The 23,798-nt window shown below is 40.2% G+C and overlaps 2 protein-coding genes across 5 annotated transcripts in view; one reads left to right on the top strand and one right to left on the bottom strand.

The window, feature by feature from the left end:
• Positions 1 to 1,483: 1,483 nt before the first annotated feature.
• On the bottom strand, positions 1,484 to 9,799 carry acbd5a (acyl-CoA binding domain containing 5a). Its single transcript, XM_080865364.1, has 13 exons — positions 9,651 to 9,799; positions 9,190 to 9,318; positions 8,827 to 8,947; positions 7,476 to 7,548; positions 7,095 to 7,212; positions 6,487 to 6,729; positions 6,201 to 6,392; positions 5,740 to 5,834; positions 5,443 to 5,653; positions 5,030 to 5,232; positions 2,426 to 2,485; positions 2,174 to 2,283; positions 1,484 to 1,835 (listed from the first exon to the last, which is right to left on the bottom strand). Exons 2-13 carry the CDS (start codon positions 9,284 to 9,286, stop codon positions 1,823 to 1,825), a joined length of 1,536 nt encoding a protein of 511 aa, XP_080721490.1. The 5' UTR covers positions 9,287 to 9,318; positions 9,651 to 9,799; the 3' UTR covers positions 1,484 to 1,822.
• A 1,894-nt stretch (positions 9,800 to 11,693) lies between these two features.
• The window catches only part of abi1a (abl-interactor 1a), a 50,006-nt gene continuing 37,901 nt past the window's right edge, over positions 11,694 to 23,798 (top strand). For all 4 annotated transcript variants that reach the window (XM_080865362.1, XM_080865363.1, XM_080865361.1 and 1 more), the window contains exons 1-2: positions 11,694 to 11,895; positions 23,038 to 23,205. In XM_080865362.1, the coding sequence (XP_080721488.1) occupies positions 11,779 to 11,895; positions 23,038 to 23,205 (285 nt within the window). In that variant the 5' untranslated portion in view covers positions 11,694 to 11,778. The remainder of the gene's footprint in view (positions 11,896 to 23,037; positions 23,206 to 23,798) is intronic.

Here is a 23,798-nt window from a genome sequence, read left to right as displayed (position 1 = left end):
CTTTTGAGTATTTTTGCAGAATTTTATTTGGAGAAAAATCTCAACTATACACTTCTTAAAGAAATTAAATGTGAAGGGAATACCAGGAGATGAGCAGTTACACAAGGTGGGCTGGACCAGGCCATAAAGTGGTATAAACCCAGCAACAGGACTGGTATCTGCTGCCTTTTGTGAGGTGGTCTGCCACCCTACTGCTCATCTACATGTACACTCAGAACTAAAAGATCCGTCACTTGCACCCTGTTCTCTTCACAGATGAGAGCAGGGTCACACTGACTATATTTGACAGATGTTGAAGAGTCAGGTGAACGTTAATCATCTAACATGACCAGTTCAGTGATGGTCTGGGGAGGCCCATCCAAAGCTCGACCTGCGAACCACTTGTACTCCGAGTGCTCTTAGGTATTTGGGATGAAATCCTCAGGCCCACAACTGCTGCTGGTGTAGTGGGCACAGTGTGTAGGCAGTTGTTGCTGGCTATAGTAGATTTATTGTGAGGTCTCAAGTAACCACTTATTTGAAATAAAGTGGACAAACCTGCTTTGTGAAAACTTTATTTCAGGCTGAGATTATCACATGCAAACACCACTCTATCCACAGGCAGAGAGGGTGAGAAAGCCTTAGTACATTTCAGTAGAAAGGTAAACTATTGCATTTTTTTTCTTTAATTAAAACATAATAGCGCTGGAAAGATCAGTGCTAATGCAGATGCCATACTTTGTAAATATGGCATCATATTACACACAGATGCAATTAAAATATTGCATTTTTGTTTGGACTGTACAGCTATTGTATACAATTTATATGGAGGTCGCTGCTCTGCAAACAATTCACGATTACTATCATCCCAATGAAATTCTTCACACATTAAAATGAAACAACACAGAAAACAAAAATGCATAAACGACACAGACGGTGACAAACATTATGCATTAGATATCGGATATCAGATTGGAAGATTTCTGCTAATTCATGGCTCACTAAGTAGTACAATTAGTCTGAATTTGGTCCAGAAATGCAAGGGTTATGCTACAATAAGAGAATGTAAGAAATCATAATGCCTACAGTACAAAATACCTTGTAATGCTGAGGCACTTCTTCTATTTAGAAACTGAAGTACAAAACAATCTGAAGTGATGTGCAGACTGATATGTAGCAAAACCGTTGATGAAAACATCCTGAACCTGGTCTGACCTACACACAAACATTCACTTCAACAGAAATCTCACTTTTACAGCTGAAAGCTGGCCAGCAACGTCTTCATTGCAACTGTTGCTAAAAGCAATAAATATTAACTTAGAATTAAAAAGAATCTCACATTTCAGTACATTAATACATTTATTCCTCATTTCTACAGTAATTACAATATTTTACTATAGCAGCATTACCTGGGCAACTAATGAAAGGGAATTGGGGACATTTCTAGTAACATCAAATGAAACCTTAAGCTGAAAACGCCGATTTGTGTGCAATAATATCTCAGTTACGGAAATAATTGAGAAGCTACTCTACAGCTGGACTCAGACCATTTCTTACAGAGAAAAAAATCCAATACAGTAGATTCATCTTGAAACAGTTGGATAATCACAGACAGCAAGCCCATACTTTCATCTTCCTTTGTGACTCCACATCCACGCTGCAACGCGCCTGAGAGACTGCTTCCTCGCTCTCGTTAGTTTTAGGGGCTTTCTTCATAGTGCAAGAGCTAATTACTGGGCCATGGGTCTAAGCAGGGGAAGAGTTACAGCCATTAGCAACCCATCCATAATATTTTGGGGATTTGTTATTGTCGTGCCCACGGTGATTTAAGGTGTCACTGGGTTCAGTTGATTCGTCTTTTGGAGAAAAAGAAAAAGGAAAAAATGAAATTAGTTAATATCAGAAATACCTGAAAAGTGTGGGACACTTTACAAAAGCAAAGACTTTTTTCTTTTTTTTTTAAACCTTCTTAAAGTCAGACAATCTTTTAAGCACTTTATAGCAAAACCACTGTAGCCAAAGAAATGGAGTGAACCTCATATGAGTCAATACGATTTTAGTAAGATTAAAAAACAAACCAAAAAACTTCCACTCACTCATCTTTATTGTTAACGACCGAGGAAAAGTCTGTTAAGTGCAGGTTGTGAATTTTCACCTAATTTTGGACTATGTGTGTTGTCCATATATTTCTTACCTTCTCCTCCTCTGCAAGTATAGGCGGATAAGCCACTGTACCACAAATGGCCATATAAGAGCAAAGGCCAAACTGGTTGGTGAAATGTCAAAAGGCCACCAGGACGGTTTCTAGGAGGACAAAAAATATACATTGCTATTACAAATGAAACTTGTTAACTTCTAATAATGAACACATGGTTTAAATTAATTGAATCAGCTGGAAATTCAGTAGATTGTTTTCAAAAATTTAATGAAGACTGCAACCGTTTACCTGACTCCTATTATTCACTGGGGGAGATGCATAAGTAGGAGACAGAGCCACTGATCTTGCCTGCCAAAAGAAAGAGTTCATAATCTGTCATTATGGGTACATTTAAAAAGAAAGAACTTATATTTATTTTATTAGTGATTTATTAAGCAATTCATTTAACCTTTATGAGATTTAATTTAAGAAACTATTTTATTGAGCTAGTCTGTTTTTTTTATATTTGTTTGCTGTCAAAGTGATTTCCCAGCTTTTGGGATAACTGAAGTATATCTTATCTTAAATTTCTAAAGCCACATAGAAATCTATATATTATATATTTTTGATATTGGTTTTTTTTGCAAATATTTTACTTCCTTTTTGTAAATGTTATTAAGCGGAGCAGTTAGCGGATTCTAACAAGCTAACTTTTAAATGAATGTCTTTTGCAAACTCCTTCTGGGTAAACAGTAAGCATCAACAGAAGCTGAAGGTTCTTTGTGTCCAAGGTCTGGACCGTGGCTAAAAAAATATATATTTATTTGCTTTATACACACAGAACTCATCCTGTGCTACATCCTGAATATGATACAAACTTCTGTTTGTTTTCTTAGAGTCATCTCTCCCAGTAACTATTATTTCAGCTGCTTTTCCACTTCGTCTACAAATCTGCAACATCTCTTTCTCAGAAACCATTTCTTGTGAGTTACTGGCCTTATCCACTTGCAAGTAGCCTTTAAGTCCTTATTATTCCATGTCCTTTTCCACTGGCACCAAAAGATGGTGACAGGTTAACCTGCAGTTTTGGATGAAAAGTGTCTGTCAGGCCATGTTAACTTTTTAATATTAGAGTAAATCAAAATATGGGACATTATCTAAATGTGTGAGACAGGATGGAAATGAATGATATTCAGTCCCACCTGAAGTGGGATACCTGATCGTCCTAATGAATTCAATACAGCAAAATATGGCCAGATGCATTTCATCTACCTCACATCAACGGCAAATTACAAATGACTGATTAACTGAACATGTCTGTTTTTGGACTGTGGGAGGAAGCAGCAATACAAAGAGGAAACCCGCGGAGGCACACGGAGATCCTGCAAACTCCACACAACAAGTGCTAACCACTGCACTGCTGTTTTATGTCAATAGTCTTATTAAGACAAGGTTCTTGGTTCTTGAAACAAAGACCAGTTCTTATATATAATTTATATTAAAAAAATCCATGTAGTTTAGCATAATTCACCACTACGTGCATCATATTTGAATTCAGCTCTTCAAACTGTTGCCTTTCACTTGTTTTATTTATGACACTATGACCACCTGTGTTTCCCTTCTCTGTCCTAATGTCACTGTGTATAAAGTGTAACCACTGCTGTTTGAACTGCAGCCAATTTTGGACAGGAGACTCTTGCACAATCCCAGCTTCCTGTTAAAATGAAATACACATAAAAATAAACCTGTAGCATTATGATAAGAAAGCACCTACTGTATAGAGAGGTTACTTAGTTAGCTTCAAGTTTTGTTTACTTTGTCTTCTTCAATATTTTACAGTAAGTTATTATCCTGTCACTAGCCAGCTGTCCAGTCCTGTAGCTGATGCTACTTTATTTAATAGATCACTGAAGATAATTAAAATTGCCTAAACATTATAAAATGAGTAGTACAATCAAATTCCATTGCCAGCTCATTTTACTCACCATAGATAGCTTAACATTGCTGTCAGCCTTGCAGTCTAAACCGCAGAAAGCCACCACGAGTAGTTTAATCATTTGCTGTATAGTTCTAAGTTTACATATAGTGTAATTATGACAGGAAATTTTGATTTAGATTTAGTCATAGTTTTTTGACTAAAATGTCATAAGATTATGTGTGTGTGTGTGTGTGTGTGTGTGTGATTATTGTCGCTTAAATCTAAAGCTGATTTAGTTAAATAAAACAAAAAGTTGTAAAAGTTTGCCGTGTTTTTACAGAGGAGAGCTTCACATGACTTACAAAGTTTTTTTCCTGACATCAAATGTGAAATGTGTCCGTATGCCTAGTCGAGTCAAATATGCATGTCTGTCCTTACTGCACTAGATTAATTTTCAAAGAATTATTATTTTTAAATAAATTGTAAATAAATATAAATGATGAATAAAATAATACTGACATTTTTAAAAAAGGCAAAAAATAAAAAAAGAGAAGGTGAGCTTACTCTTTTTTTTTTCTACACAACTTACTTAGCTCTGATTGGCTGTCACCTCGCCAGACTATTTTCATCTCATTGTTATACGCTGACAAAAGTGTATGTGCACTTTATCATAGTTTTCTCTTTATGCATTAATTTTTATTTAGCCATTACCTTGTTTACATCAGGAAAAAAATAAATAAATAAATAAATAAATAAATAAATAAATAAAAGGTTGTTATTTTACTGATCAACGATCAATGACATTGACACAGCTATGTTTATATTTAAAAAAATAGTGTTATATTTAACTTGCTTATAAAGACCAGAAAGTATTCACACAGAGTGGAAAGATGTAGATAACACTTGATGTTATCTATTATTTTTTCTTAGTTAAGCCTCAAAGAAGCCACATTGTATTTTTTGTTTCGAGTCACTTTCATTGAATATCATCAGACCTGGCTTGCAGTTAGAGCCTCCAGTGTGTGCAGTCTCTCCAGGACGCTCTGCATGTCCTCCTGCAGTCTGGCCAGCGCCACGACGATCTGCTCATTCAGGTTCGCTCCAGGTGTTCCTGCACCTCCCCAGTGGCCCCCGTCTCCATCTCCAGCACTGTGCATGGGCATCTGAGAACCAGGGCGAAGGCCTGGAGACCTGGAGCCTAAAAATAGAACGGAATTTGAATAACTGACACATGCTCGGGTGTCAGCGCATACAATGGAATGACAGTCTTTGTGACACTGAAAGGCCACTAAATGGAAAAACAAAAGCCACACAGAGCTGCCGGCTCCACAGAATCATGCTGTCATCCTTGTGATTGCATTTCATAACATTTAAATGTGAGTGTAAAACCCTGTGAATGCAGCCTTACCCCTTCCTCTTCTGACTGAAGAGCCACCAGGCACAGTCACATTCAGCCTCTGTGACATTGCTCCACCTGCCTCTCCATCTTCTCCTCCACATCTGACAACCTGCAATGGACCCTGTACATCCTCCTGAGTCTCCCGTCTCTCCTCCAGAGGCGGCTGGAGGTGGTTCTCTTCTTCATCCAAATCATCCAGAGAGCGGTTATGCTCCGAGTTCTTCAAAAAAACAACAAGATGAGTAAAAAACAGTCCAGTTGGCTAAACCCAGCTGATATTTCTGTGATGTTTAAGTTTTTACTTGCCTCTTCCTGTCCGAACTGGTCCACAGAGTCACAGTACACCTCGCTGTCTGAGTCGCTGGTCAGGTGACTGGGTGCAGACGCAGCTACACTTGGATCTAATGTCATTACAAAGAGGGCAAAAGGGCACACAAAACTCAAGACTTGTTCTCCATTATGATGACTAGTCTGCACTGTAATTACCAGAGTGACAAAGAGGAAGTTCACTGAATTAGGGGCTTTTTCCTCAGTTTCTACAGAACCATTAATTTTCTCCATTAAGCCTGTCCCAGGAGCAGCGGATGTGTTAAGTGTTGAGATTCAATGTGTGCTGCAGCTCTGGGAATGAAGCTTAGCAGATTATCTGATCACATGGTGCTCAGACAGCTTGAGTGTTGGTGAGTCCTCAATGACTGTTTTGGACCGCTGTAGGGATGTACTGTGGGCTGAAACAGAGCCCTATGTTGGAATATCGGTTTTCCTACCTGGATTGTGTCCGTTGAGCAGAGGCTCGCCAAGTGAACCCTCCTGGGACTTGTCGCTGTTCAGAGCAGCTCTGGAATGACTGCCATTGGTCAGATGGGTGGCCCCGTTAGCGACTTTACCGTTTGACAGCGGAGCTTTTTGTCTCCTAGCTAAAGTTTTCTTCTTTGGTTGTGATGGTCCAGATTTTTTGTCTGTGGAAAAAATATAGAAGATAGAGGAAATCTGCATCTAACATGTAATAATGTCATTTCAGATATTCATACTCAAAAGGAGCAACTTTGTTACCTTTTCTGACCTCCCTTGTCACCATTTCTTCTTCTTCTTCTTCCTCCTCCTCTTCATCCTCCTCATCGTCATCTTCCTCCTCCTCCTCCTCATCATCATCCTGCAGCGCATCTTCCTCTGACCTCACTTCCTTCTGTTTAAGCCTTGCAGGCCGTGTCTCCAGAGTGCCGTTCATTTCCATGTTTCTAACAATGCTCTTTGCGACACTTTTTGATGCCATTGAATTCATCATTGTGCCAAACCCTACAGACACACACACACACAAACAGAAAGAATTTTATAAGCTCACGAATACTTGCTTAAGATGTTAACATATTAAAATGAAATGTGTCCATTTCTGATTGTAAGGGGAACCTTAACTGTGGTAAGCTACAAGCAAGCTTTCTATGACTGCTAATAAGGACTCAAAGCATCTGAGCTACAACACCAGACAGGAAGTAAAGTATATCAACAGACCCATGTGTTTACACAGTAATGTACTTGCCTTCCAGTTGCCTAACAAACTGAGTCAAACGGGCTGAGCGTATAACAAGAGGCAAAAAAAGAGGTTAAACTCTACATCACAAAGTAAAACGTGTGGGCAATCCACCTGGCGAGGAAACACCAACCTGTGCTCAGGTCTGATATCTGCGCGATCTTTTTCTTTTCGTCCACCAGCTCGTAGAACGGGCCGAGGACCTTTAACAGCTCCTCCACCTCGTCAGTCATGGGCATCCCCTCTAGGATCTGAAAACCAAATCCAGAGCGAGCACAATGAGAATATTATCCCACAGTCACAAACAACCAGGAAGTGCTTTAAATTCAAAGTACCGGTATTGCGGCATAAATTATTTGGTGTAACAGGGTTATTCCTGATTCAGATGACTGTAAAGGCAATGTATCTGTGTTACTCTTCACATGGCTTGTGTCATTTGATTACACACAAGGACATGAAACACGGACAGATTAAAAAGGTGCTTCAAGAGGTGGGAGATGGACGGCAAACGTACCAGTTTCATTTCATCAACATAGGATGCCATTGCTTCTTCTTTGGACATTTCTCCAAGAGAATTCCAGGCATCCCTATCACAATAAATACATAAATAAAATAAATAAAAGCAAGCGAAAGAAGAAAACATGCACTGTTATATAATTTTATAAGGTGGAACACACAGAAGAGAATGTCATGTGTCAGCAAAAGTGTGTTTGAAGGCCTTTGTGCCAGTTCCAGTTTTCAGCTGAGTCAATATGGAAAGACTATTTGAGGACACAAACTAATTTACTAACTTTGGATCACAGTCTGACAGACACTTAAACATTCATTAGAAACTGTACCTACCCATGAAACGTGTTCATTTAGCCTTTATTTAACCACGAAAATATCATGTTTAAGATTAAAAATAACTTTTTCAAGGGTGTCCTGGGCAGAACAGGCAGCGGTGCAATCAGCAGCTGCGTAGAAACCAGGCCAAAAACAGGGCAGGAGAGTTCAAGCAACTGCCTCAAAGTCCTTTAAAATTCATTTATGAGACCAGATGCTTAACAGGTACAAACAAATTGACCTTTTTGGTATTAATCAAGTTATCTGAATCTAAACATTTAAATGACTACAGAAGGAATAAGTCTTGAGACCAAAAACAGTAACATCCCGCACTTCTTTTGACCAACCTAGTAGATCAAAAACTGCCTTGCAAATAAGAATATAGCTATATCTGAGTCTACAGAAGGACAAAGCAGATCATGGTGAGCAAGGGCTTCAAGGTTTGTGATCAAACTCAATGCTTAATGACAGACAGTATCCAGCATGTGTAAGGACTGAGAAAACACACAGGTACAAGCCCCTCCTTGAGAGAAACTGTCCAGCTTTGTGGGTAAGAGGTAACTGATATATTTTAATGAGTCCAGAGATCACCTGACACAGCCTGAGCTTAACAGAGTGAGATTTTCATTTCTGAATATCACAAGCTGTCTTGATGTGATCGTCAGAGAATAATAAAATATGATAAAACATTACAGCAACAGGGTTTGTGTCTGGGGGACTATTCTTAAAAGTACACTGATCCACATAGATTTAAAACAAGGAGCGTGGGGAAGTGCATGCATCTTCCTGTTACACCATTAGTGCAGGAGAAATAGAGTAGAATAGACTTTATTACACACATCGAGGGAAAATTGTCTTTGGTTCACCAAGCCATAAACAAATCAAACAAATCATAGCAACACAGCATCTCATTATTTAGTATACTGATTGCTCTTGGCACAAATTATTCCTTTTATACCCTGAAATCACTTTTTTTTCCCCCATAGAATTGAGTTCTGAAGGAATCCTAAGCGCACAACCACCACCGCCCCCTAACTTACCATTTCGCCTTTCCAACTACATCCCAGAAGCCAGGTCGGGGTATGCTGCATGGTCCCACAGTGGCCTGTTTATAGTAGCTGTAGAACTTGAGCATCATGTCATTGGAGGGCTGAAAGGGACCTGAGGAAAAGAAAACTCTCATCACATAAAAAAGCCTTACCCTCCACGTGCAGAGTTGTGGCTGATTTCTATTTCTTTCAAATCTGTGATGGCTTGGGGACAAAGTGGATTATTTAAAGCGCACAAGCTGCTGCACCGCACCTGCCCGGGGGTAGCTGAGCTGGTTGAACTGGCCTGTGTGTGTATATATGTGTGTCTGTGTGTGAGAGAGAAAGAGAGCTTCGAGTGAGGTGTTCACTCACCATTCGGGGGTAAACTCTTGATCACCTTCACGGCGGCATCAAACCTCATCTGGGTCAGGCGCCCTTCATCTTCCACGCGGACGCTCTCCACCTCCATCGTGTCACTCGCAGACAGCACAACAACAACACCTGCAAGCAGTAAACAAACTCACGACAACTGCAAAAACAAAACGTTAAAAGCGTTTGTTTATAGCATTTATGCTAGCTCGGAGCAGCAGTTTGGTTTGTTTTCGTCTGCAAACGAGCAGACTTTTGCGACGCTAATGCGACCAGCTATACTTGAAAGTTAACTGTCTACAATATGTTACGACCACCAGTAGGAGGAGGCTGAGCCAGTTGGATATCTAGGACACAACGTTTAACGTGTGGCACAGCTTTAGCGACACTGTCGTTCCCGCTAAACGGTATCTACGCTGACACACTTTCGAGGAAAAAAACCGCTTAAAACCGTCGTTACTTACCGTTAAAATCACGGGCCTATCTGTTTGTCAGAAGGCGACTTGTCATTAGCCCTTGACCAGACGCCATGAACAGCACACACTGTGGGAATTGTAGTCTTATTGTTGTATATCGACGGCGCCTACAAACTCCACAATCCTCTGCGTCCACATGAAGCAAACAAACAAAACAAACTGTGAAAATATGGTTTGGATATAAAAACAACATATTAAAGTCAAACGAGTGAGAAAGCTGATGAGAAGTGAAATATATAATGTTATTTCGCTCTTATGGCTGAAAACACAAACTCATGTCGCGACAGTTCGACACGCAAAACTACATATCCCAACATGCTCTAGACAGATCCATGTTTTTTCTTTCCCCCTCCCTCTTCGTTGGAAAACTGATAGGTCGATAGCAGAAAAAAGCTAGAGCTCTCACTTTGTCCTTAGATCCTTTATCTTATCTGTCTGAAACACGCCTTCTTCCCTAAAGCTGCGACACTGAACGCGATCCTACAATAACTGCATGCAATATTCTTCTACCTAATTCCTCGTCCACACCTCGCGACATACATTCTGATGTAAAGTGGACTTACATTACATATACACATTACATATAAATACCCTGCTAATATATATTCCCACATCTGTATAGGTATGTATCTTTCTGTATCTGTGGTTCAGTATGAACTCAGGGCTAGAGGTATGCTTAAAACATATATAAAATAAATATTTTCTTCAAATCAAATCAAAATTCTTTATATTTTGCTTTCAAGTAGCCAGATGTTCTTGTATTATTATTTTTAAGTGCTCTTGAGCAAAAGTTCCCCAGGCTTTCTGAATTCTTTCTAAGTTTTTCTTTGGGTATGGGCTGCTGAGGATTTTTTTCCTGTTCATTAAACCCCTTATAAAACTGACCTGTGCATCATTTAAGCATAAGGAAAGAAGCCCAACTCAAGAGAGGACCCACTGTTGTATCTATGCATAACTTTTTGTGCACTTTATGTTCAATATATGTATTTTTGTTGTGCCTGAAATGAACAAATAAATGAATGAATGAAATGAAAATGAATGAATAACAGACAAACCGGTAAAGAACCAATTTTTAAATTTAAATAGTGTCTTTAGGCACTTGTTTTACTTTTAGTCTCATCTAAAAAATCCCAAAGATAACACAGTTTGACAGGCATAAATAGAATTTTTGAACCAAAAACCTAAAAACTCAGCACAGTGTGCAGTGCACCCTTAAAAATTGAGGACAAGTGGAAGACAAAAGAAGAGGTGCTAGGCCTAAAAAGCGATCAACAGCAGATAAACAGTGTCTGGAAGTCTTGTCCTTAAAAAAAAGAAAGAAGATAAAACCCCGAAAGAGACTGGACTCATCAAAAAGACATTCAAAAGAAGACAATCAAGCGTATTATAATTGTACAAACTGGTTCTGTCTTTCATGCTATATTTCGCATGTATGTTCGCTCATGTTTCAATAACATGTTTGACATTTTCCAGGAAAAATATCTAGAAATGAAGGCTGGGTCAAAATTTTGCTCAGTACTGTCACAACAATGAATTTAAAATGTCTAAAAATGTTCTATTAATTTTAAAAATGTAGCATTTTCTCTGTTGTTATAAAAATGTTGCCATTTAGAATATTGTAGAATATACTGCAGTAAGATAACGTTTTATTCTGCACCATTTCCTTCAAAAAATAAAATAATAACTCACCTAAAATTACTTTCTTTATTCCAAAATTACCATTTTCATCCAAAGTGAATTAAAATTTCTAAGTAAAACTGGTCAAATACATATATTCACTGTAAATTATCAATTTGGCTTTTTTTTCTACAAATGTTTTCCTAATATATCTCAAATACTCTCAAATACACTTGTTTCTCCTGTTCCTTGTGCTGAATTAAAATGAAATAAAATCGAGAGTAAAATGTTCGTACACAATATTGCGGATGTAGTGATCCTCCTCATTAGTACACACGATCTTCGCTTTGACGTTAAGCCAAAGCGAGGGCAGGCAGGAATCCCACAATAGCAGGCAAAGGTTTTTTGTTTTTTTTTTTTGAGGCAGAGCTGGGCTGGTGGCTGTTTCAATCAAAGGAAAGGCAGAGAGGGAAGGGAGGCTCTGCGGAGAGATGTTAAGATGGCAGAGCTACAAATGTTGTTAGAGGAAGAGATTCCGGCCGGTAAAAGAGCGCTCGTGGAGAGTTACCAAAACCTGACGAGAGTAGCAGACTACTGCGAGAACAATTATGTCCAGGTAAGTGAGTGAGCCACAGGGTTGTTGTATCTGTGGTCCGCCTTTTGTCGCGGAAAGCTCCGGACTGAATGGTTGTTGGGACAGGAAACGTGGATAAAGAAGTGGACTGGCTCGTCAAATGATCCCTAAAAGCTCGGAGCTGTGATAACACTTTACCCACGGGGCTTTTACGGCCGTGGGACGTTTTAAAGAGCCCCCGTCTGCCCCGCACCATTGATCACATTCATTCCGTTTACACAGAGGGTGTGTCTACTTTTTCTTTTTTAACAAAAAAATTAGTAGTACACTGGCTCGCTTCTAAACTGCCTCCACTGTCACTGCTGATAAGGAAGGCCCGTGTGTGTGTGTGTGTGTGTGTGTTTTTTTTTAAGGCAGGCCATTGATTATGTTACACCCTATCCTAAAAAATAGTTTTATTTCGAGGACAAAGTTACACCAGTTTCGTTGCTTTAGTAGTGAGTTGGGTTTACGTGCGTTAAAGTGAAAGCCACAGTATAACTACAAGTCCACATGAACGTAGCAGCCCTTTACATTCCTTAAGGTCAATAAACTCACCATTTAATACCACAAAAACAGTTTAAGCCCCCCACTGGTATACTTCAGGGACGTTAAAGTGATGCTATACTGTCTACATTATGGACTTGCGAGCACTTAGTGCAAATGCTCTGATGTTTATTGTTGCTGCATTACTTCTAAACTGTTAAATGTACTGTAAAATCATAGAATGTGCAGAAAGCAGCTTGTTCAGGATAATATAGTTGGCTTGGAGCTGGGTTGTGAAGCAGAGAAGACTATAAAGTCCTTGTTAGTTGGTCAATAAAGGTTGGCAGTATTGATTTTTTTTTTTTTGAAATCCCTCATTCAGATTATTCATGCTTTAATTTCTGCTAGGTTTCTTTTTCATAACAAGGCAGCTAATTTACTGTAACCTAATACAGGGAGTATTACTGTGTCTGCGTGCTGTTTTTTCTAGAATAAATGTGGGCCAGGATGTGATGTGACGTGATTACCATGCTGCAACTTCATTACAAAGTCTAATAACCACCAATGGCTTTGCTTTTTTTAGGGCACTAGCAACTGTGGTGAGCCGCTGCTAAAAAAGACAGAGCACCAATGTGACAGGCAAACATTTGCAGTGAAAAGAGAGCCCACATTTTTTTTTCTCAGCAGGAAGACAACCCACCCATATCAGCTAAAGAGGGTGTGTCCTCTCCAGCTGTACTCCCCAAGGACTCCCTGTAATTTTGTTTTCTTCCTTGTCCTCGCAAGATTAGGCAACTTTGCCCTGCGGCAGGGTGCCTGCACAAATGCTGCAGGGCAAAGCTTTGACTACTTTGTCTCATTTTTGAGGCCGTCAAGCAGCTTTTCTTGCCACTTTTGCCATAAAGTTGAGAGTTTTCGTTTTCTTTATGTTTCCTGTGAAAAGCAGTGCTGTGGAACTAAACGTGGGAATTTCCTTGTTATGGGATTTTCTGTGCTACAGCCAGTTGTAGAACGAGAGGTCTCAATGTGATTTCCCACAGTGAAGCAATACTGACAAACTTTAAAATTAAAATAGTCACTTAAATCATAGTTTGTCTGCTGTAAGTTCATTTTTATCAGCATGCCTCGTTTTAAACGCTCGCACTCAGATCTTGTGGTCGAGATGGGTTTGCTTTTTTGTGTTGAGCTCTGAAGTTATTTAAGCTGGTGCGACACAGATAAATTTATATCTGTATGTAGAAAAAGAAACTCGACGATCAGCTGATTCTCTTTATTTATTCTTTTCCGTCGTTTTTGCTGCCTTAAATGAATTGCTCAGTTTGTTTGTGCTTTGTCCAAAGTGACTTGCAGTTAGTGCATTTGGGGACTAGAACCAGGCCGATTTCATCAGATTTCATCACATTAAAACTAGTAAAATAGGCTTTTCTTCTTCTACTTTCTCAAAAATTACTTGTAGATTGAGCTTGATAACGCATGCTTTTTTTTTTTTTTTTGCCGTGTAGATTTTTAGAAGATGCTCCCGAAATGGTGTCATAGGACTCAACCCCCTCCAAACTAATGAGCTGAAAACTCGCAAGAACATCTCAGCGGCTGCCTTCTGATGTCTTTATGTGTGCGTGGCTGTACATAAAAGGTGCAGCAGGAGTGGATGATGCTGACGGGCCGCAGCTCAGTATTTGATGTAAATTTAGTTCAGACTTTAACTAAACTGTACAAAAAGTTCTGCGGCGTGCGTCTGATCCTGCCTCTGTATTTTAGTCGAGCACCTTGTTTGAAGCGCTGACGTCAAAAAAAAAAAAGAGGGATTTTTAAGCTTTTCAGCACACGTCGCCAGCTCTCTGTGAAGCGAGTGCACTTTTCATAAGCCCTTTCTGTCTGCTGCAGACACTCTCTCCTGCTCTCTGTGTCTGATAGAAACGCACACACTCGAAAACACGCGCATATCAACATGCCTCAGCTTGAATCGGCCCGTCTTTTCTGCACTCCTCCTTCACATTTCCATCCCTGCTTCTTTCTCTCTGTGCTTGTGTCATCGGGACTTTGGGGTTATGCGGACTATAGTGCAGCTCAGCGGGCTGAAGCAGATGGTGAGAGCTCTGTTTAACCAAGGACAGATCTCTGCCCCACTTTTCCAACTTGATAGTGACTTTTGTTGGTCTGAGAGCGCGTTTCGAGCTGTGCGTGCGTGGCATATGACACACTGATGGGTCAGAGTTATGCTTCCTGTTTGCCCTGCTGACTCTGAAGACCGACTCCCTGGAAATGCCTTTTCTGTGTGTCAGGAAGTGCCTCTAAAAACAAGACAAGATTCGCATTAACATACCTCAGTTCAGTTTATTCTGATTGATCTTTTGATTAGAAAACTTGGAATATTTAGCTGTTTTCAAAACCCTTTTTCATTCATGCAAATCAGAGCCATGTTTGTGTAACCTCTGCGAAAAGGACGCTTCTGCCGTATGCAAAGTGGGCCACCTGGCCATGTTGGCTAGAGGACGCACTGAGAGGGTTGTCAGCACAGTAATGACACAATTCAGGCTTTAATAGTCATGCTTAGGCTGTATTTGTTATCTATAGAGCTCAGGAAACAACATCATAAAAATGAATTAGTCAGCTGAGTTATTTTTCAAGCAACAAAAGCCAAACATGCTCTGATTTCATCTTTTCAGATAAATGTATTTAGGAATTTCTAATAAAGGTTATTAAAAAGAAGCTAAAAACTAAAAGTATGTGTAAAGAAAATAAAAACAGCTGGACTGATGAAAAAGACTAAAACTAGCTGAAACAATTTTTTACTTGAACAAGAATTATTATTATTTTTACTTTTCGACGGTGTGTTTAAATTTGCCAAACCAACAAGGATCAGGAAGCTAAGATTCCTCTACAGCATGAGGAGATATATTTGTATTGTAATGTCTATTTTCCACTGACAAACACCACCCACATCATGGTGATTTAAAACCAAAACTAAACGGAAATGACCAAAACCCACTTTGGAAACTAACCGAATGGAAACTAAACTGAAATTAGAGCTAATAACTATAATTGATCGGTTTCTTATGTGTATATCATGGTTAACAGGATCTTGGGGAGCACTACTGCATATACATTTAATGCTATTTGTGGCCCTAAAGGCAGCTGCTTACTGTCTGGATAATTCTGCTGAAAGCTAAAAATGTAAAACTAAAGCTTATCTAAACTTAATAAATATTTAATCTTTAAACTAATAGTGACAAAGTGGTTAAAACCAATAAAGGTTTTCAAGCAAACATGAGTACCACCCAGATTGTGGTAAAAACGTTAACAGCAGCTTATCCTTGTTCCTTTTTTCTTGGTCTTTGGGCAGGTATCCATCAAATGTCTTAAGAGTTCGTCCAACGAAAGTTCAGAGTTTTTTGTTGTTGTTTTTTTTCAGCATAAAATATTGTGCCCGTCAGTTTTTTTTACTTAAGGATAAAATCCACTTTTGTTTGTCAAATGTTCAAAAAGTGCAGTAAAACCGACAGATTTCTGTTAAGTAAGGTAACACAGACTCTGTGTTAACTGTATGTGAACAAGTCATGCTTATGTGCATAGTCACTGTTTAAAGGCCTTCTTTAAGCCAGATCTCAGCTGTCATAGGGCAAAAGGAGTGGTACACCAGGACAGATAGTCAGTCCTGCCGATCATATTTAACTCTCTCATCATTTAATCTCTACATTTATAGTCAATAAATCTTTAAAATTTTCAGCGGTCATTGTGCACGATCATTGTCCAGTCATTTCCAAACAAGGAAAGGTGTTTGTGGCACTTAATGTATTTTGAATGGATGCTTTTCTGACACTCCTGAAGCCACCATACAGGGCCATTGTGTATTGTATGTATGGTCGGCAAGGTCAGTCTCTCAATTGCCCCTCGAGGATAAATAAAGTCTTCTGAATCTGAATGTTTCCACTATCTGAATACCAGCAATGCACACGCCTTTACTACACTGATAATTGGGAATTCCTTAGAAAGGTCTTGCCTGCAACTTGGTCCAAATTCCTGATGAAATCACAGCGATGTGTGGCAGCGCTGTATAGTGAGATGTTTACAACGGAAAAAAAGAAAAAAGGGGAAATGGAAGTGTTATGTAGAAAACCAGGAGGTCATAAGTCAGAGTAAATTCTGTCTTGCAAGAAAGTGTTTTTTTTTTTTTTTGTTTTTTTTTTTTGTGCTGAGGCAGCACGATGCCCACTTTTTCTTTAAAAAAGGAAAAAAGGAAGTGCGGGCTGCTCCTGAATGAGTTGTTTTAAAATATGAGCTTGTGATCGATGCTGGCAGCATCACATGTAAGAGGCGAGGCCTGGCCATCGATCAGTAGTTTGACAATCCCGGTCATATAACCTTGGTGTACCTGTCCTGTGCTGCTTTTCCCAGGAGAATTCGTGAAAGTTTTTCTCTTGGAAGAGGGCCAGTCTTGCCTAAAGGTGATAAATATAGGTTTGTGTTTTGTTTTTGTTTTTTAACATAGCTTTGCCTCTCTGGGTTACTTTGAGTCCTCATTTCCTGTCCTTTCTCTCTGCCTCTCCCTCTCTCCTGCTCTCTGTGGAGTGGCCTGGTTTTTCTTGCAGCACGGAGAGGCCTAGCGGCTCTGAGCCTACCAGCCAGACCCATTCATCCTTTTGACCACCTGTCACTCCTCCCCCTCAGCTGATGGGGTTGGTTTGATCCAGACTGTTGAACTGATCTGTTACAGTGTGGGAGTTTTGGACAGTTGGATTCATTCTGATGGTACTGTTTCGGCTTACAGTTGGATTCATAAGGAGTAAAGCCTTTCCCAACTTGTAATGTTTTTTTTTTTTTTTTTTGCTTGTTTATCAGTTAAGCACTTTGTGCTTTCTGCCAGATGAAGCAATTACCAAGTCTCTCAATAAAGGTTAATGAGTTTCCTTCATGTGCAAACTTCCCCTTTGTGTCTCTTCCCTGACACACTGAAGGAATTTCTAATAGCGTGCTGGCAGATTTTCAAGGTCAGGTAGACCTTATGGCCTTTCAGTCAGCCTCCATCTGCCCCTTTGAGGGAGGAGAAGGAATTATGAATTCACTTATCGTGCTGCAGTGTTATTTATTTATTTATTTTTTAATTTTTAATTTTAGAGAGCCGAGACCTTGTAAAAGGAGGGACTGAAGTTGTTTCATGTGCAGGTTTTCTTTATTCCTCACACGTTCCAGAGTCACTTTCACCATCCTCCCTCGGCAGGTAGGTCGTTCTTAGTTTAATCATCTCAAGGAGTGGATATAATAATGTATACGGAAAATTGTTAATTCAACACTTAGCACCTTCTTAAACATTTAGGCTTTATAAAACAAAGTAAAGCTTCAACAGTTCTGTGATAAACTGACTTATTAATTGGCACAGATTTAAGCAGAGAGCATTTAGAAAACGGACGTTTTCCCATAAACATGTTTTTATAGGAGTATGGAGAATCTGTAGGCAAGGGACAAGATTTGTGGTTCTGGTATCTTTCTGGTTTCTGTTTGTAGTCCGTTTGTAGTTCTGTTGACCGATCGTGTTTGGTTGCATACAGGTGTACAGTCATTCTATTAATTTATCTTTTTATTATCTCTTTAAAAAAAAAAGGTCTTCATTTGTAAACCAATGGGAATAACAGATGGAACAGGACATCTTGCTTGGGTAACTTTTGAAAACCCCAAGAAATTAGCTGTTCCTCTGAGAGGCTAAAATAGGAGATCAGTTGATGGGCTCCCAGACTGATACTTGATCATTTCTGAAGTCAGTTTTTAAAGGACAAATACCCCAAAGTTAGTGGTAGCAGCCTCTCCAATATAAATATCTGATGGGTTTTCTTAGAGGTGTATGGTAGCGAATTGAACGCCCTATGAAGTTTGGATTTTCTCATTCGTAACTGGTAAATTGGGAATAATAATAACTTGGAGATATATTGATTAACTGTTAGCGTTGTCCACACAGAAAGCAATTTGCAGCAATGTGGCAACAAGATACCATCGAAAAATTTTAGCCAAGCAACTGAAGCAACTACCAACCACAGGGAAGAATACTGTCGATTGACATATGAGGGGGTGGTAAATACATTGGCAGTAACCAGCACCCAGAGCAGTAAATGTCAACTAGGGAACAAAGTGACCAGCAAATTGTTTCCAATGTAACCTTAGAACAAGGAAGTCAAACAGAAAACCTAGTCAGTTCAAGAAAATCTCACATTTGTCAGCCGGGGTTTTAGTTCAGAGTGAAGTCCTTTCATGGTTGTGTCAGATACCTGCTGCACCGAAAGTACCTTTATTTCCATCATATGTAAAGCAACGACTGTAATTGCCTTGAAATGCATGTTACTAGACTGGTAAGAAGCAGAAAGCAAGGTATTGTCTTAAGCTAGCTGCAAAGTAAAGCTCAACCACAGTTCAGCCATATCAGCTGATCTACTTAGCAAATATGATGGAAGCGTGGGGAAGTCCCAGTACAGACGGACACCACCAAAGATAAATCACAGCAGAAGCAAACTGGAAACGACAGTCTTCCTTTAACTTTAGTGGTACTGACATAGTTACATTCGGTCTCAGATTGCTATCACAGTTTTGCCTTCCGTTTGAGCTGTAATATATCGCTGCACGATGGCAGAGGGAACTAATTGATCAGGTAATAGCTTTGGTAACACGTGGTCAGATCTTAAACGTGTCTCTCGTTCATGGGCTCCACCTTCCGCACATCAATACAACGGCTCACTAGCTCTCGGCTGCCTCACTTATCTTGCCCCGTCCAGTCTGCAGTAATCAGCGGTCGATACATCACTGGGCAGCAAAGTGCCATGTGAGCTCTACAACCTTCCAGCTGGATTTAGGCTCATTCTTTCAGCTCAGCACAGTACTGCTTTGGGAAGAGGATTGATCCCTGCTAAGGTTTTCTTCCTTTAGACAAAGTTGCAGGAGTTGTCAGGCCTAATATCTAGGATTAGTTTTTCCTCATGTTCAGTCTGAAGATTATAGATAAGGAAAAAAAAGCTCTGTACTTCTGTCCCATTGTGTTTGTTTTTGGCTTCTGCGAGCTCATCCCCCACACTTGTGGTTCATGGCGAAACCCCTCAGCAGCTCTTGAGGATGTATGATATGTTGCGGAATTCCAAACATTCCTGAAAGTGTGTGGGATTAATTTTTTTGTGTGTGTGTGCTGAGCACACTTGTGAACAAGTGAGAGCGCATTAACCCAGATGGGTTTGTCAGCTGTGTAAATCAAAAGAAGCAGAAATGTTTATGCAAGTTCTAGCATTTGCTGCAACACCAACAAATGTATCCCACCACTGAACCCTTTGTGGGTTGTTTTTTTTTTTTTTTTTTTTTTTTTTTTTTTTTTTTTTGTCATGTTCCTAATTTCTGGATGATTCAGTGAAACAGACATTTGGTCTCAGTTCCTTGAGTCCTCTTTTAGTCGTGTTAGATCATCAGGAGGAATACTCATTTTGTCCATTTCCTACTTCTGCTACTGCTTTTGGGCGGAACGGAAGCAGGAACCCGTCTGACCCCGAGGAGTTTTTCCTTTTTACGGCACTTAATGCAGCCAGCAGAGCCTGACATGGAGGCGTCTTGTTTAAGAAAAAAAAACCAGAAACTCGATTGCGCTTCAGTGGCCGTTATCTTGCCAGACTGGATGGGTGAGATGAAGAGTGTCTATCCTTCCAAGAGCTTCAAAAAACCCTGCAGAAAACAGGAAAGCCTTTCTTGTGACTGCCACTCCTTTATCTTTTTGTGAGTTTTTTCAGCTTGAGTACGTGCAGCATTCAATTATTTTGGGTTTTTGAAGAATTGTCACTCTGTGTGTTTGTGTTTTATGCTGTCAGGGTGGTGGTTGATTATCTCGCTTGCCCCAGCTCCCAGCTACATATTTATTGTGCGTAGTCAGCCCGCGCATTCCTCTCTACTCCCCTTATAAACCCAGCTCAGGTGCTGACAGCCTGTCTGCTGCTGCCTGGATATTCCATAGTCTCTTTCACTCAGTCATTACTCAGCTCAGAAATATGAGATAAAGTGCCCCAGGAGCGCTAAAGCTCTCTCAGAGCCCACCTCATTCTCTGCATCTCCCTGCCGTGGAAGAGTGTACTCAGCTTGCCGGTGCTGTTGTTTTGAGCTGATTGTGCACACCCTTTGTTCCTTGTCTGCTAAAGCGCTGTTTGTTCTAATTTTTTAGGATCTACTACATCTCTCCCATTGTCTTTTTTTTGAAGAAATGTGCAGATTGCTGGGTAATTGGACAACAAATCTGGTTGGTTTTGAGGATTTGATGCGTGAACCAGCAAAGGGACTAGGGATGCCAGGGATGTAACTAGAGCAGGAGGATCTAAGATTGCCGCCAGTGGCGATGCAATCAAGTGTTGCATCTGTCCTCCCGGCACCCACCGCTGACCTCATATCACGGCTCTGGCAGCTAATGCAGAGTGAATCATTCTGTTCAGAAAAAGAAGAATAGAGGGCAAAGAGGGATCTGTTATTTAACTATTTGGGAAATATATAGTGAAATAGCTGAAAAGCGGGCTGTGCAGCTCACTGAGAGTGTCAGTTTTTGATTAATGTGCAGGTAAAACATTTACCTTCGTGTAAACCAGGAAAGATCAGCCTGGCCTATTTGCTTCGTCATGTCAGCTTTCTTGACGCACAAGTCGTTGTAGCGGCTGCGTCTCAAAGGAGAGGAAACAGCAGCGAAGGGCAGCCTGTGGTGCACTAATTTTAAGTCCTGGCCTTGCACCTTCAATTTCAAAGTGATACAGACTGGTTAATTTGTGCTGTCATCAGCTTACATGTTCTGTACTTAACACCGCGGGAAACTTTGAGTCAGCAGGACGGGCGATCGTGCATGTTTTGGAGCGTTTTGCACTGCAGCCGTTCGAGAATGCAGCCCAAACAGCATCACGTTGTTTTCTTTTCTTTGGATTTAAGCTTTGGCAACCTTGAATGAATTTGTATGTCTGACAGAAATGGAGACAGTAGAGTTTACACATCACACTTGAGCGTTTGTGATCCGAAACATCAATGGGCCTGGTTGTCTGTGCTGTTCACAGCTGCAGTGCATTAACAAAAACAACATAATCATGCAGTTTTTTTAGTTATAACAGCATTGCAAACAACATATTTGCATTTGCAGTCTGTATATCTATAATGAATGGATCTTGCACAACGTCTCTTCGGGGCCGTGTTTATTTATTTTAAACTAACTTGTGGCGTTATATGTAGGCCAGCAGTTCTGCACAGCTAAGCACGAGCTGTTCACTAATCTGTTTATACAGCAAAAATCTGCATCCTCTTGCAATTTGGAAATTGCTATCATGGATGTAAAGGCTGGTTTGTTTGTTTGTTTGTTTGTTTGTTTGCGGTTGTTGTTTCATCTGTTTCCCTCCAGCTGTTAATCCACGCACCACATTGCATATTGCGGCGTCAGTGGTAGGTGTCTGCGTGCACGCATGAACGAGTGTGTGATTTCAACAGATGGCCTTTTGCACTGAACCCTCTGGAGGAATCTTTCCTGCTTCCTGAGGCTGTTATCACCCAACACATCTGCCGCTTTGATTCCCGCTAAAAGAAACACCGGCCGTGGAAAAGCCGGTGCTGCAGCTCTCCTGGTCAGGAGCTTTTAGCCAGCCATATGGACAGTTTGTGTATTAGTTGCGTTGATCGTTTGTTTTCTTTTGCACTGTCACCTCTCTTGTCTTCATATGGTCAAATTTTTTTCCCCCCCTGTTTTGCCCCCTTAATGCTACCATTAGCTATCATCACCTCACCCACTGCTGCCACCACCTGTCTTCTATTACAGCACCCTGTTATCAAAGCCCAGCGTTTACCCTCCAGGCAGTGCTCTTTGGACTTGGTGACTGAGAGCAGTGTAGGGAAGAGCCCACAGAGATCAAACACAACAGCTCATCAGCTTGGAGCTATGCCCGTCTGAAGGGAGGTGGCTGAACAACATGTCGTTAAATTGTTACTGAATACATTGCTGCATACATGTAAATGTTTAGCTTCATATATGTCGAGTGGGCCGGTTATAGGCCACACAGACATGCTTGATTATACCAAAAAATATGATACTAGGTGTTTTTTGACATGATGATATATAAAAATGTACTTTAATTGTGTAGCACCTTTTTAAAAAAGTGATTGGATAGATAAAAAGAAGAGTATTCATGTTGTAAATTCACATGGAGAGCCAAACAGAATAATTGGAAAGCTTTTTAAAAGGGTGCAAACAAAAAAATATAAAAAGGAAAAACTAGATTAATAGAAACAAGAGAAGACAGAAGGGGACAATAAAACTGCACGTAAGATAACGTTGCAAAGTTTCCTACTTAAACTAGATGTGAATTAGCAGAGGTGTGGCTGTTATCTGATCTTGAACTGTTGCTATCAACGCTGTGCTTTATTATTGATAATACGAATGAATTATTGTGTTGAATCTGTCAGGTTCAGTTCTGTGAAGCAGTTTAGAAAAGCGGATATTTTGCTCTTGAATGGTGGCTTCAGGATCCGTTACAGTGTGGTATCTCAGAACTGAGAGTTGGAGAGAAAATGGTCTTTGCAGTGTTTTTGGCCTGAAGCCAGCACAAACCTGACTTGTAGATGAGGTTAAAAGGTGGATGTTATGTCAATTTTAATAGTAACTGACATTTTTATTTCTGTGCACAGGCCCAGGACAAGAGGAAAGCTCTGGAGGAAACCAAAGCCTACACCACCCAGTCCCTGGCTAGCGTGGCCTACCAGATTAATGCCTTAGCCAACAATGTGCTGCAGCTGCTGGACATCCAGGCCTCGCAGCTGCGGCGCATGGAGTCTTCCATCAACCACATCTCTCAGGTCAGAAATACACACAGAAACTCCTGGCCACAGACCAAGCAGCTGTGAAGATCGCTGCCCCACGCTTTCCACTTCTCCTCTCACTTTCACACAGACTCGGTTATTTTAAGTCACAGCATGAAACGGTAGCATCCATGGTTCCCTTTATTGGTTTATCAGTCTTACTCAAGTCCTGACTGGTGGTCTGCTTGTTTTTATTTTATGTCAGCGTGGTTGAGAAGCATAAAAATGATGAAACAGTTCCCCCAACAGCCATCGACATCCTCAAAACACAGGGTTAGATTTGTCATAGCTGGTTGTAATCCATTCATCCACAGCATATTACTTTTGTTTTTTTAAATAAATAAGCTAAAATAACAGCATTTGAAAGCTTTATTCTGTCGCCTATTTAAAGAAAAACTTTTCTGTCAGTCACAAACTGTCAGAAGTCTATTTAATGCTGTTTACTTTATTTGTTTTTTAGATTTTAGCTTGTGTAGAAACGGGCATGTTGCAAGAAACAAAGCCACACATCACGCTGTTTATTGCCCAAGCAAAATGAATCCTGTCCTAGATGTGCTTTTTAAAGTACGCAAAACTTTGCATCACATACT

This window comes from Rhamphochromis sp. 'chilingali' (assembly GCF_963969265.1).
Source record: "Rhamphochromis sp. 'chilingali' genome assembly, chromosome: 18".
Lineage (NCBI taxonomy): Eukaryota > Metazoa > Chordata > Actinopteri > Cichliformes > Cichlidae > Rhamphochromis > Rhamphochromis sp. 'chilingali'.
Note: the sequence above shows the minus strand (reverse complement) of the source record. Positions and strands in the feature narration are given on the sequence as shown.

What these genes read in the sequence shown, in the direction of transcription:
- acbd5a (XM_080865364.1), bottom strand. Translation starts at nt 9,286, where the DNA reads ATGGAGGTGGAGAGCGTCCGCGTGGAAGATGAAGGGCGCCTGACCCAG. An exon ending in CAAGAGTTTACCCCCGAATG is followed by an intron (nt 8,948 to 9,189) that starts GTGAGTGAACAC and finishes TCTTTTCCTCAG; the next exon opens with GTCCCTTTCAGCCCTCCAAT. An exon ending in AGGCTCTAACTGCAAGCCAG is followed by an intron (nt 2,486 to 5,029) that starts GTCTGATGATAT and finishes TTCTTTTGGCAG; the next exon opens with GCAAGATCAGTGGCTCTGTC.